This window comes from Spodoptera frugiperda, chromosome 26 (genome assembly GCF_023101765.2).
Source record: "Spodoptera frugiperda isolate SF20-4 chromosome 26, AGI-APGP_CSIRO_Sfru_2.0, whole genome shotgun sequence".
Taxonomy (NCBI): Eukaryota; Metazoa; Arthropoda; class Insecta; order Lepidoptera; family Noctuidae; genus Spodoptera; species Spodoptera frugiperda.
Window position 1 is genome coordinate 2,692,129 of NC_064237.1, and position 12,347 is coordinate 2,704,475.

General features: G+C 36.4%; 2 protein-coding genes across 2 annotated transcripts; both read left to right on the plus strand.

Moving 5' to 3' along the window:
* The first annotated feature begins 981 nt into the window (after positions 1-981).
* LOC118264175 (E3 ubiquitin-protein ligase RING1) lies at positions 982-3,939 on the plus strand. Its single transcript, XM_035576596.2, has 4 exons — positions 982-1,851; positions 2,253-2,425; positions 2,692-2,864; positions 3,344-3,939. Exons 1-4 carry the CDS (start codon positions 1,100-1,102, stop codon positions 3,386-3,388), a joined length of 1,143 nt encoding a protein of 380 aa, XP_035432489.1. The 5' UTR covers positions 982-1,099; the 3' UTR covers positions 3,389-3,939.
* Positions 3,940-10,897: 6,958 nt separating this feature from the next.
* LOC118264645 (60S ribosomal protein L22) lies at positions 10,898-12,146 on the plus strand. The gene is made up of 3 exons (XM_035577225.2): positions 10,898-11,063; positions 11,145-11,433; positions 11,951-12,146. Exons 2-3 carry the CDS (start codon positions 11,154-11,156, stop codon positions 12,112-12,114), a joined length of 444 nt encoding a protein of 147 aa, XP_035433118.1. The 5' UTR covers positions 10,898-11,063; positions 11,145-11,153; the 3' UTR covers positions 12,115-12,146.
* Positions 12,147-12,347: the final 201 nt, after the last annotated feature.

Below are 12,347 nucleotides of genomic sequence, written 5' to 3' on the forward strand. Positions count from 1 at the left end.
ATTTGAATATGAAATGTGAATTATTAGGATATAAAAAGATAGAGGCTCTGAACCTAACAACCTACTTCGAATTCCAGTACAAAATATAATTACTATAATGATTAAAGTTCTGTATCATATTGGAAGTATCGTGTTTATAATCCGGTACTAAGTACTATGTTACCTGTGGTGTTAAAACCTCCCGCTGTCCAGTAATAGCTTGGACTCCCCGTGGGAAAATGTATAGTTTAGAGATCATTAGCGCACATACCCTACCTCAACATTTTTTATGACTTGGTTTTTGTTTACTTTGTGTTTTATACCTCACAAACTAATGCACTTATCTAACTTAGGTACTTACAGTGTAAGCGTGTAAAATGCAGTGTGCGGTCATTGCCTTTACTAACTTACTTAGGTACCTCGGTAGGTACATACTATACTTACATACTTATTCATTACTTATCTAAATTCTTCAATTCCATATCCTTCAAATTTTGAATATAACCAAATAAGTACCATTTTATTAAATCTCTCGAAAACACTTCGATAGTTGCTGCTTAATTTTTAAATGATGATTTTTTAATCAGTTTACTAATGATTCCATTAACTGTTTTGTTGATTGACAAGTCTCAAAGACGTCTCGCTAAGGGAACAGGAGGTCTCAGGTTGATTACCAAGCCCCAAAACAGTTCCGGCTTTATTAAAGATATAAAAATCAAACTTATTGTTTAGCCTCCAATAAATAAATAAGTATCTACTTATTTTGAGCAAATATGTTTTTTCTTACACATTTAAATTCCGCTAATATTATTATAAGTATTATTTCCAAAGTTCCTACTACATCCTCGCAAAACATCTAAAGCAAAAGCATATTTCTTGAAATGAATAAACGAGCTCCCTCTGTTGATTTTCACTAGGAACTTTTTAAACTAAGTATTGTCTATGCCATTTTAGTCGACTAATGTAATGGAATCCCTAAAATGTCACGAAGAAATGACAGTTAAGTGAACGAAGCACATCACTAGTGTTTAAGCCAACATGGTGGTTGGAGTGCAAGTTATTATTTACGAAAATATTAGAGTTAATTAATTATATAGTGCGATAAAAGAAAACCGTAACGATGTCATCCACAGAGCCTTCCCAGAATAAAACCTGGGAGCTCTCCCTATATGAACTTCACCGCACACCGCAGGAGGTCATTACGGACGCCACTGAAATCGCGGTGTCCCCCCGCAGTTTACATAGTGAATTGATGTGTCCAATTTGCTTAGACATGCTCAAAAAGACCATGACTACAAAAGAATGCCTTCACAGATTCTGTAACGATTGTATTATAACTGCCCTTCGTTCGGGTAACAAAGAATGTCCTACATGTCGAAAGAAGTTGGTGTCCAAGCGGTCCCTGAGGCCTGACCCTAACTTCGATTTGTTGATCTCAAAGATATACCCCAGCAGAGACGAGTATGAAGCTCACCAGGAGCGTCTGCTGACTAAGCTGAGTATGTCGCACTCGCAGGCGTCGTTAGTGAACTCTATTACTGAGGGAATAAAGCTGCAATCTCAAAATAGGCCTCAAAGATCTAGGAAAAATCACGAAGAAAGTAGTAATACGTCTAACTCGAATGGTAACACAGAGAATGCTCAAAATGGTAGTTCAGGAGCGGCTCCTGCTGCTCCCAAGGATGGATCCTCATCAATGAGCAACCCGGCCCCCTCAGGGCAGTCCACTTCCAACCCCGCGAGTGTAAGGAGCACTCCGTCGCCGGTGCCATCCAATATCAGCTCTGTGTCAAAAAACACAAGCACCACTAAAAGAGCCAAATCTATTTTAACATCAGAGCGCAGCGAGGAGAGTGAATCTAGTGACGGCAGGTTGGACTACTGTTTGTTTACTTACTTATCTTTACTTACATCACTATAGTGTTCTGTGTATGTGATAGTGTTTGTGCCAGGTTTAGAGGACATATATATTATTTATATGAATAAGTAGTCTGAAAATAAAGTAGTAATGATGTTATTATAAATCCATCCAGTGTAAACATCCAAACTTATCAACTACCATAACCATAATAATATACTGTTCGGGAGTGTGAGTGGGATTGTGTGGTAATAAACAAGTTTTTAAGAAACCATAATCTGATCCTGCTCATTTTACTTATTGAATCTCAAATCCTCAGGCTTTAGAACAAGGAAGCAGGAAGCATTGTCATGTGATACAGATAGAAAATAAAAAAAAAATATGTTAGTATAATATTTGATGTAATGAATTCCAGGACTGAAGGAGAGAACTCAATGGACACAGAGGGTGAGGGTGAGCCACTGAACCCTAATGAAATAGAGCTGGTGTTCAAGCCACATCCTACTGAAATGACAGGAGACAACCAACTGATGCGAGCCCTCCGAGACAGCTCAGTGAGATACTTGAAGACAACCGCCAATGCCTCCGGTAAGTGTTACCAGCTACTATTATTAAACTAAGCAGTTAATTGCTAACTGTATAAACCGTAAAAAATATAGTATTGCATTGGGTTTCACCATGAAAGTGAGGATACTATTTTTAAAATATTAAACGTCAAAATAGGTTTCTTTTTATCAAGGAAAGTACCCATTTAATTGTAATGATGATTTTATTGTGAATATTTAATCAAATACCTATAACCTTACCTATACCTTACTAAAAAGTAAACTGAAATCCTATAACTATGTTTCCAGTGGACCACCTAAGCAAGTATTTGGCGATGCGTCTCACCCTCGACTTGGATGCAGAACTGCCAGAGGCCTATCGCTTGCTTAACTTCTGTATTTATGTTGCCCCCGCGCCCGGTCAGTTCGTGCCATTGGCCGGCTCACAGACACTGCGCCAAATCAATGATAAATTCTGGAAGGTAAATATTTTCTTGATGGATTTATTAATTTAGAACTCAAATCTCATTTATATACCTAACTAGACCATAACCCTCTGTACCACTGAACATAATAATATATATTTTTTAATTTATACACAATATCATAATATATTCCCAAAATTTTTTGTATTATGCATCCGTAACTCCATGTATGACCCTTTTTTAGAGCCCCAAATAAATCAGGTTGAGTGTTGTCATAAAACAGTAACAGCATTCCTTTAAAAAAGAAGAATTTTTGAAATCCGAAATAATCAAAATACATAAATACTTTGTCAAACTTATCCATGCCTTATTGTTTACCAATGGTGTTAACAACCATCCGCAACTCTTTGTTAAAATAACAATTACAATGTGGTTAATAACCACAATGTAATATGGAGTGCAGTTCTAATCTGGTTAATAACATCCTTTCCTTGTTTATATTCCTCGCTATAAATATAAACATGTTTATTCTTCAGGTGAACAAACCTCTGGAAATGTACTACTCCTGGAAGAAAACCTAGATTTAAGCTACATGTTAGTTACGTAACGAAATGGAAGTGCAGTGATAAAAGTATTTATAAATAATTTTTATTCAACTGAATATGAACACAATTGACGGAGACATGGACTCTTGATAATTGTGATATCATTTAAATAATTGTATCTCAATATAAAGAAATATTTTAAGTTACTATTTAGTTATAAGCTGTCATTTGTTTTTATTAATTGAATTGTATCATAATTTTAAGTATTCAGAATTGATTTTAATGTTTTAAATATTAGAATTCCAATTGAAAATTGTAAATATTTTATAATTCCCTTTCCAATATTGTTCTATTTATTTATTGTCTGTATTGAGCTGAATAAATTAGCAGGCATTGAAGAAACAATTTTATTCCATAGAATATTAAGTCATTTTAAAACATATTCAATACAGTAATTGCACTTGGCAGTTATTTGATGTAATAATATTAATTGGATTTTAATAGGACATTAATCTATTTAATAAATAAGAAATGTATTGTACAATTAATTATTGGGCAATTTTTCATTAAAATGACAGAAATATTAATGCAATTTTATTATTGTGTTTTGAATTTCCATAACAGACCTAGCTCAAGCTGGATAGCATATTATTTGTTGGTTCATATTCTTTGACTTATTTTTCTTTTTTTTTACATTCTGACATTTACGAGGGCTTTGAGGTATTCAAGGTATAGGATACACAACTAGTTCATGAACTATGTGTAAAATACAGTAGAACTCCAATTATCCGAACTCCGACTATCCGAATCGCCGATTATCCGAATCACAAAAAATTGTCCAAAAAAAGTCTAAGTGCGCTATTATTCTCCCCCCCGCGAAGCCAGTGTTTGCAGTACATTTTATTTATGTTTAAAACATGTGAAAATTTCATGTTTCTTTCATTTAATTCAATAAAAAAATAGTGCAATATCAAAACGTAGCTTTTATTCTTTTCAATGGCACTTTCTTTTTTAAATCCGATTATCCGAATATTTGATTATCCGAATGGGTCCCGGTCCGCATTAATTCGGATAATTGGAGTTCTACTGTATAAAAATGTGTTTGGCTCAGAAGCACAAATACAGACAAAATCAGATTTAAAATTGATTTCCTTTTACAATCTAATGTGAAACAGAAATAGTTTTATACATATTTAATTATTTTCCTTATATGTCATAATATATCTATATCAACTGTTAACTATGCATGTGTGACACGTAGCTACGTGGCTATTTCTGCATCACTATTAACAAATATTGGATAAATTGTAATAGTTTATCTTATTTTCTATAAGTAGGTACAAAATTGTGTCCATATACTATTAGACGTTCCGAATTGGTCGGTTGGTCGGGTCCAACCGAATCGGAACGTCTATTATTAGATTTATTAATATCTCAATCCATTACCTGTTCATAACTCGTTAGGTCTCTTCAAAGAAATGGCCTGTAAAATAAACGCACACATAGGTTTTTCACACATTCAGTTGAAACAGCTACACTACTGCCACAGCAGAGTGCCAGATGTCACAGTAGCATGATGAATCAACATAATATATGTACGAAAATATACGAATGAATCAAATCTAACATCAAGTGTGTCTTATTCATCACTATATTAGACGATCATTTGATTTCACAATGAAATGAAAAGAAGTGGTAGGAGTAGGTTCGAAGGGTAGGAATTAGAATTCAAATAAGTCGAAAAGATTTACATTTGCAACGGAATGTTTTATTCGAAACAAAACAACAAAAATAAGGATTGAAAATAAACATCGAAATTCACGAATAGTAGGTACGTAGGTGCTTGCCGTGCCCGCAGCTCATGCACGCTACAATGTACATAGCAGGTACCTAGTGCAAGCTAAAATTAAAATATTTTTCCAACATTGTAGGTACATACCTTATATGTACATGTACTAGATGTATATATACTAAGATATTAAGAAAGTACACTGTAAATTACGCAAACATGTCATAGTTATGGTCAATAAGCTAGCACAACAGTAGCTCTCGCTGCTCCCAATTTGAGCATACAAATCGGCGCGAAGTTTAAATCTGTGATAGTTGGGTCTGTTACATTGAAAAAGAAGATTGTATATTTCAAATGATTAGACAAGAATCAACTCTATTAATATGTAGTTAATGTGTTTTTTTCACAGTGGTGACGACTGATTTAAAGGCTATTTAACACTGACCAGTCACAGAAGGATTTTCCTAGTGTGACGTACTATGATTATCCTGGAGACATGTTAGTCTGGGCGTGGTTTGGGCAAACTTGCCACGCTAGTTCTAACACTAACACAAGCGATATGCGCTTTGAACTATGGTACTTCTCTGTTCTGGATCTAGATATATAGCCGGTACCGCCTGGTACCTAATCCAGTGTAAAATCGTGAATTCGTGAACTACATATTATTAGGCATATTTTGTACTTTATTACTCATCTATTTGTCTTATTTATTATTCTTTTAAAACGATCAAAAACCAGCTGTTTATATTAATACAACACAAGGCACACACAATTTTGTAATCTATATTTTATCTATACTTTAGTAAATGATTCCTTAAAGCCGTGTATTCTCTTCCAAGTGCTCTCGTCGCCTCCACTTTCAATGATTGTAATCCTTCGACAATTCCTTCCTTTTTATCTGCTTCTACAGCTGTAGTCAACCTCTCCATAGTAACAAAACCAGCTTCTACTCTTTCAGCTTTTTTTAACAAGTCTTTTACGTCATCCAGGTAATTCTGGTGAGTTCGCGTGCCACTCTCAGCATCTTCTCTGTAATTAAGCAATCTTTCTGTATGCTCCCAAACAGTCAGAGCTCTTTGTCCAGCTTTCATTTTTGAAGTGCACATAAAATTTCTAAATAATTTTCTACCTCTTTCATCGTTAAGAACGTTTTCGATTCTGTCCGTGAAACGATCTAAATCGGTGTTCGTTATGTCGTTGGCACTGCCGCAGGCATTAAAACAATTATCCATTTTAATAACATTTGTGAGGCACTTCGCTTGTTCTGAATTGTTTATCGATCCAGTATTACATAGTTCCGTCTACATTTAGATATACTTGATTATAACACCTTCATTGTCTGTTTCACAAGTAGGTAAGTAGGTAATAGTCAAACAAAATCACAGGAGTAGGTACTTAACACAACACTTATTTTTTTTACGAAATGGTTAATCACATAAAGGAAGTGAGGTTAACTACAAAAATAGGTTTCTCTGAGACACGAACCGACACCTTCCGCACACGGGTGCACGGCGTAAATAAACTGCGTTTGTGAGGAGCCTGGCGGTCGCGTATTGGTACGAGAAGTCACGAAGTTCACGATGTCGTTCGTGATAACGTAGTGCGCATGCTCGACTTTCATAGTCGTTTGAAAACTCCCGCCACGTACGTATATTTCACAGGAACTCTGATTTTAATAATAAAATCGAAAGTTTTTGAAAATAACACAAAACAATATAATAGTAAAACCAGCTACCGTTGCTTACGAAGGTGCGAATGTGACTTGTATGAAAAATGTAAAGCATTACATCACTAGGTACAGGTAAAAAATCGCCGTGACCTCGGTCGATGACTGGCGTTGTTCATTCATGGGAATTAAATATCACCGAGGTGGAGTCAAGACAATGGTCTTACGCACACCGCTCCCCTACCTTGGGCCGCTTGAATTACATTGAAAATATACAACGGGAACCTGGGGTTATAAAGTTACTAAACAAACTTTATACATGGCTAGGAAGTGTTATGTTGAAGTTAAAAACAGAGCAATTAGGAAATAGGTTATCTACGATATGATTGGTTAAAACTTATTTTCTAAGCGGTAACCTATTTTTTAAACCTTGAAAGGTACTTCGCGCGTTTCACGCGTTTTACTCGGTTCCTATTGGTCATAGCGTAATGTTATACCTACAGCCTATAACCTTCCTCAACAAATGGACTATCCAACACAAAAATAATTATTCAAATTTGTACAGTGTACCAAGTACAGTGGTTTAGACGTGACTTGAGTGAAGAAATACAAAATATATGCAAGTAACTATCTACAGTATGCTAACAAGTACTAGAACGAACAAGAAAGACAAAGAAAGTATATAGGTACCTATAATTCCTATGTTGACTGTTTTTTAACACCTCAAAGTCATTAGTTTTATCAATGCACAGGTACAATGTTTTACTGCATTTTTTGTCAGATAGATTAACATTCCGATAAATAAAAGTAAGATAAGATAGAATGATAAATAACACCTGTACTTATATCATAAATAACAAAAGGATCAGGAATATTAGGTAGGTAGGTAAATAGCTTTGTAAGTTTTGAAATGTGTTTTGCATGAAAATAATAACTAGGTATGATACCTAGTAGTAATATGGTACGAATATTATACTTACCTACCTAGGTACGTCTTAATATGTAGATACGGTGGATTACACGTGGTATAGGCGTTGCTGGCGCCCATAAAAAGGTTTGTGGGTAAAAATTAACGTGCACCAGGATTTTTTGAAGTTGTGGTGTTGCACGGTTGGCGCCGCAACTGGTTAACGCGCAATGTTAGCGGGTCCGATTCCCGCACGGAGCAACTTCTTGTGCTCCGTTGTTTCGGCTCTGGGTGGCATGTGTATGTGAACTTGTATATTTGTAAACGCACCCACAACACAGGAGAAAATCCTAATGTAGGGCAATGTTTCAAGCAATTCATTAAGACAAAAACATGTATCTCTCTAAATTAGAGCGAAGCTGTAATATCATTACAAGGAACGTTAATGAAATTCATGATGATACTGTCGAACGGATGTGTATTTTTGTAATAAATATATTACACTATTATAATAGTCTGGTCAAATTAGATATTTGGCCTCACTTTTTATAACGATGTTACGAGCATTTTCGTCTTTCTTAACCATAATACGACCAAAAGAAGTCCAGCAGAATTTGTATTGCTTAGTTTTAGCCAGGTCTCTAGCCAAGAAGAATAGTCGGGCATTCTTAGGAGTCAATTGTTCGGATATAAATACGGGGACCTCGGCGTCGCTCTTAATCCCGAGATGCTTTGCCTGTAGTTTACTCGTGTTAGCCTTTTTCAGTAAATTAGTTTTGAGGAGCATGGAATTGAGTTCAACAACTACAAGGATTACTTTTGTGGGTAATAAAATAATATAATAGATTCCTTGTCACACGTTCAAATTCGTGCGCTTTCGACGGGAATTTAAAGGTGTGACCAGCACAGTACAGCACTTCGACCCGACTCGGTGCTTTTTTGTATTAAATTCATATCATCATATATGGTCAATTCAAAACCGACAATTTATAATATTTAATAATATGAATAATAATAAATTGTAGGTATACTGACGGTATTGAATCGACCTTCAACATTTTTATCACTGTCTTATTGAAAGTCATACTTATCTATTTAATTGATTGCTTGAAAGTAGGTAAAGTACGACTCGAACGCAGGCTTGATGACTTCCAGCCTCCCGAACAAGCCGGATTCCGAAAAGGTTTCAGTACCATAGACCACATTCATACGCTGCGGCAGGTTATACAGAAGACCGAGGAGTATAACTTGCCACTATGCTTGGCGTTTGTGGACTATGAGAAAGCCTTCGATTCAATCGAAACCTGGGCGGTGCTGCAGTCTCTCCAGCGGTGCCACATCGACTATAGATACATCGAGGTTTTGAAGTGTTTGTATAACAACGCCACCATGCGCATCCGACTCCAGGAAGAGACTACGAGGCCAATCCAGTTGCGGAAGGGCGTGAGACAGGGAGACGTTATATCTCCGAAACTGTTCACGAACGCACTGGAGGACGTTTTTAAGCTCTTGGACTGGAGCGGACGCGGCATCAACATTAATGGCGAATACATCACTCATCTCCGTTTCGCCGATGACATAGTCGTAATGGCAGAGTCGCTGGAAGAGCTGAACACCATGCTCAGCGACCTCAATACCGTTTCCCAACAGGTGGGCCTTAAAATGAACATGGACAAGACGAAAATCATGTCAAATGTCCATGTTGCACCTATACCGGTTGTCGTTGGGAGCGATATACTCGAAGTTGTAGACCACTACACATACCTGGGTCAGATCATCCAGCTAGGTAGGTCCAACTTCGAGAAAGAGGTCGCTCGAAGAATCCAACTCGGATGGGCAGCATTTGGGAAGTTGCATGAAGTCTTCTCGTCAAAAATCCCGCAGTGTCTGAAGACCAGGATGTACAACCAGTGTGTGTTGCCAGTGATGACGTACGGTACCGAGACATGGTCCTTAACTGCTGGCCTTTTAGAAAGGCTCAGAGTCGCCCAGCGCGCGATGGAGAGAGCTATGCTCGGAGTATCTTTGCGCGACAAAATCCGAAATATGGAAATTCGCCAAAGAACAGGAGTTACAGACAGCACAGCTCTCAAAATATGCAGGCTGAAGTGGCAATGGGCAGGCCACGTCGCTCGGAGGACTGATGGCCGCTGGGCCAGGAAGGTGACTGAGTGGCGACCGCGGACCGGAAGACGCAGCGTGGGCAGACCTCCCACTAGGTGGACCGACGACATCGTCAGAGTGGCGGGGAGCCAGTGGATGCAGGTGGCGGCTTGTCGTTCTACGTGGAGGACCAAGGGGGAGGCCTTTGTTCAGCAGTGGACGTCTCTCGGCTGATGATGATGATGATGATGATGATGATGAGGTAAAGTACATCATTTGGTCAACCGTAGATACTTTATTACATTATTAGTAGTATTGTACTATAGGTATATCGGGGCTCCATAGTATACACTGTTGAAGAAATATGTATAGCAAGCAAAAATACTATATTTCCGTACGCCTCTTGCTTAATCAAAATATTTAAAGGCTCAATGAAACTCATGGAATCATATTATTATAATATTTTCACAAAGTTGTTAAATTACTTGAAAGAAATAATATCATTTTCGCATCTCTTTAATAACAGAAAGTGTTAAAACTCGAAATAGTTGTGTATTCTTTATTGACGAATGACGACTTTATTGGCGCATTTTAATGTGGTTCGATTTTATACAAAGTTTGAAATTATTTCATTTCTTCTGTCTATTTTCACCACTTCGGCATTCACAGAAATATATTTTCTGTTAGATACGACTGCTGTATAGGTATAACGCATATATAAAAAAAAAAACAGGAAAAAAATGCAAAACTATTTTTTTCTTCCATACTAAAGTACCTACAATATTTGTTGAAGTGCACTATAGTTTTTAGATCAGATTAAAAAAAACTGTATTTAGAAAAACAAAGGTTGGCAACTCTGTTTAAAAAGATACACGGATATGATTATAGTGAATAATTGAATATCAGCCATCCGTAATCTAGGATGTGGATTAATAAACTAATGAATTTAAAATAATAATTAAAAAAATACTTATAGTTACTTTGTTTTTAAATTTTTATTTAATTTTTTCTTTATTTTAGTTTTAAATAAGTTTTTATTCCTTTTTTTTAGTTATTTTTAAGTTGTATGTATAAAATAAATGTAATTATTTAAAGTGTTTCTTTTTCTCCAAGATACAAAATAAATTGAAATATTCGATTTTTTATTATCTATGCCAATATATAGCAGAACTGCCAACATTATGAAAAATTGACGTTTAAGTCGGCCATTTTGCAGTTTTTACGGTAACTGCTATACACGTGTTTGGTAGGTTATTCGATAAATTATAATAAAATACTAATAGTTTCAACATACAATTGTGTTATAAGTTGTCTACATACATTCCAGGTTGCCGAGATGGCAGTTGCAAAGAAACCCGTGGCTAAAAAAGCCCAACTGCACCAGAAGTCTGGTAAGAAGGGAGTCAAAGGTGGCAAAATCCGCGGTAAAGGCATCAAGCGGAAGATCAATCTGAAGTTCATGATCGACTGCACTCATCCAGCTGAAGACAGCATCCTCGATGTAGGCAACTTCGAAAAATATTTGAAGGAGCGTGTCAAAGTTGAGGGCAAAACAAATAACCTGGGCAATCACGTTGTCATCGCTAGGGACAAGACCAAGATCTCCATCAACGCAGGTTAGTGTGCTTTCTTCTAATTATACTCCTGTTTATATTAGTAGTTTAAGTTAGTTATATGGTGTCGAAACATGCCTTTGATTTTGTTCCATTAAAGAAACACATTGTTTTCAAGTGAAGTTTTCATAGAAAATGTGCACCTATTTGACCAAAAATTGTTGGTACTTCTAGAAGAGATATTTATAAATTTATCTTGGTATTTTGTGATTATATTGTATATTTTGTAAACATAACCTCAACTTGGCTGCAGCCGTACCACTACCACTGTGAAAACCCATTAACCCAGCTCTTTAAGTTGAAGACAAGTGTATTTGATTGTGCATTAAAGATAATAGCTAAAAACTTTGATTAGTGGGTCGTTTTAGGGACCTTAATTTTACTAGATTCTTGTTCTGTTACCCAATTTCTTTCCCGTGACAAATATTGATTATTCTTTCTCTACATGGACTAAAGATAGTGACTCGATATAAGGTTTTTAGCATGTAAAAAGTTCTAATACTAACTATTCTATTTGCAGATATTCCCTTCTCAAAGAGGTACCTGAAATACTTGACCAAGAGGTACCTCAAGAAGAACAACCTCCGTGACTGGCTGCGAGTGGTGGCGTCTGCCCACGACTCATATGAACTCCGTTACTTCAACATTAATGCTGACAGTGACAATGAAGACAATGAGGATTAAGCTATTGATACAATAAAATAGTAATTTACAAAGCTTGACTTTTATTAGATGGTGCCCCATGTTCACATTCCTCTCACTTTGCCTTTCATCCTGTGGTCACTTACTCCCAGTATTGTCATACTGCATCCATTATCACGTTTGGGCTTTGACGGTAACATGTTTTACCATAATGTAGTCATTGAATTTTTCTGTTATTCAAGTAAAATGCACTGGCTTACACACAGTTTATACCC

Bases quoted from the DNA above. Each gene is read 5' to 3' on its own strand.
- LOC118264175 (XM_035576596.2), top strand. From the start codon at position 1,100: ATGTCATCCACAGAGCCTTCCCAGAATAAAACCTGGGAGCTCTCCCTA. The intron at 1,852-2,252 runs GTTGGACTACTG...AATGAATTCCAG, and splicing joins AGTGAATCTAGTGACGGCAG to GACTGAAGGAGAGAACTCAA. The intron at 2,865-3,343 runs GTAAATATTTTC...TTTATTCTTCAG, and splicing joins TCAATGATAAATTCTGGAAG to GTGAACAAACCTCTGGAAAT.
- LOC118264645 (XM_035577225.2), top strand. From the start codon at position 11,154: ATGGCAGTTGCAAAGAAACCCGTGGCTAAAAAAGCCCAACTGCACCAG. The intron at 11,434-11,950 runs GTTAGTGTGCTT...TTCTATTTGCAG, and splicing joins CAAGATCTCCATCAACGCAG to ATATTCCCTTCTCAAAGAGG.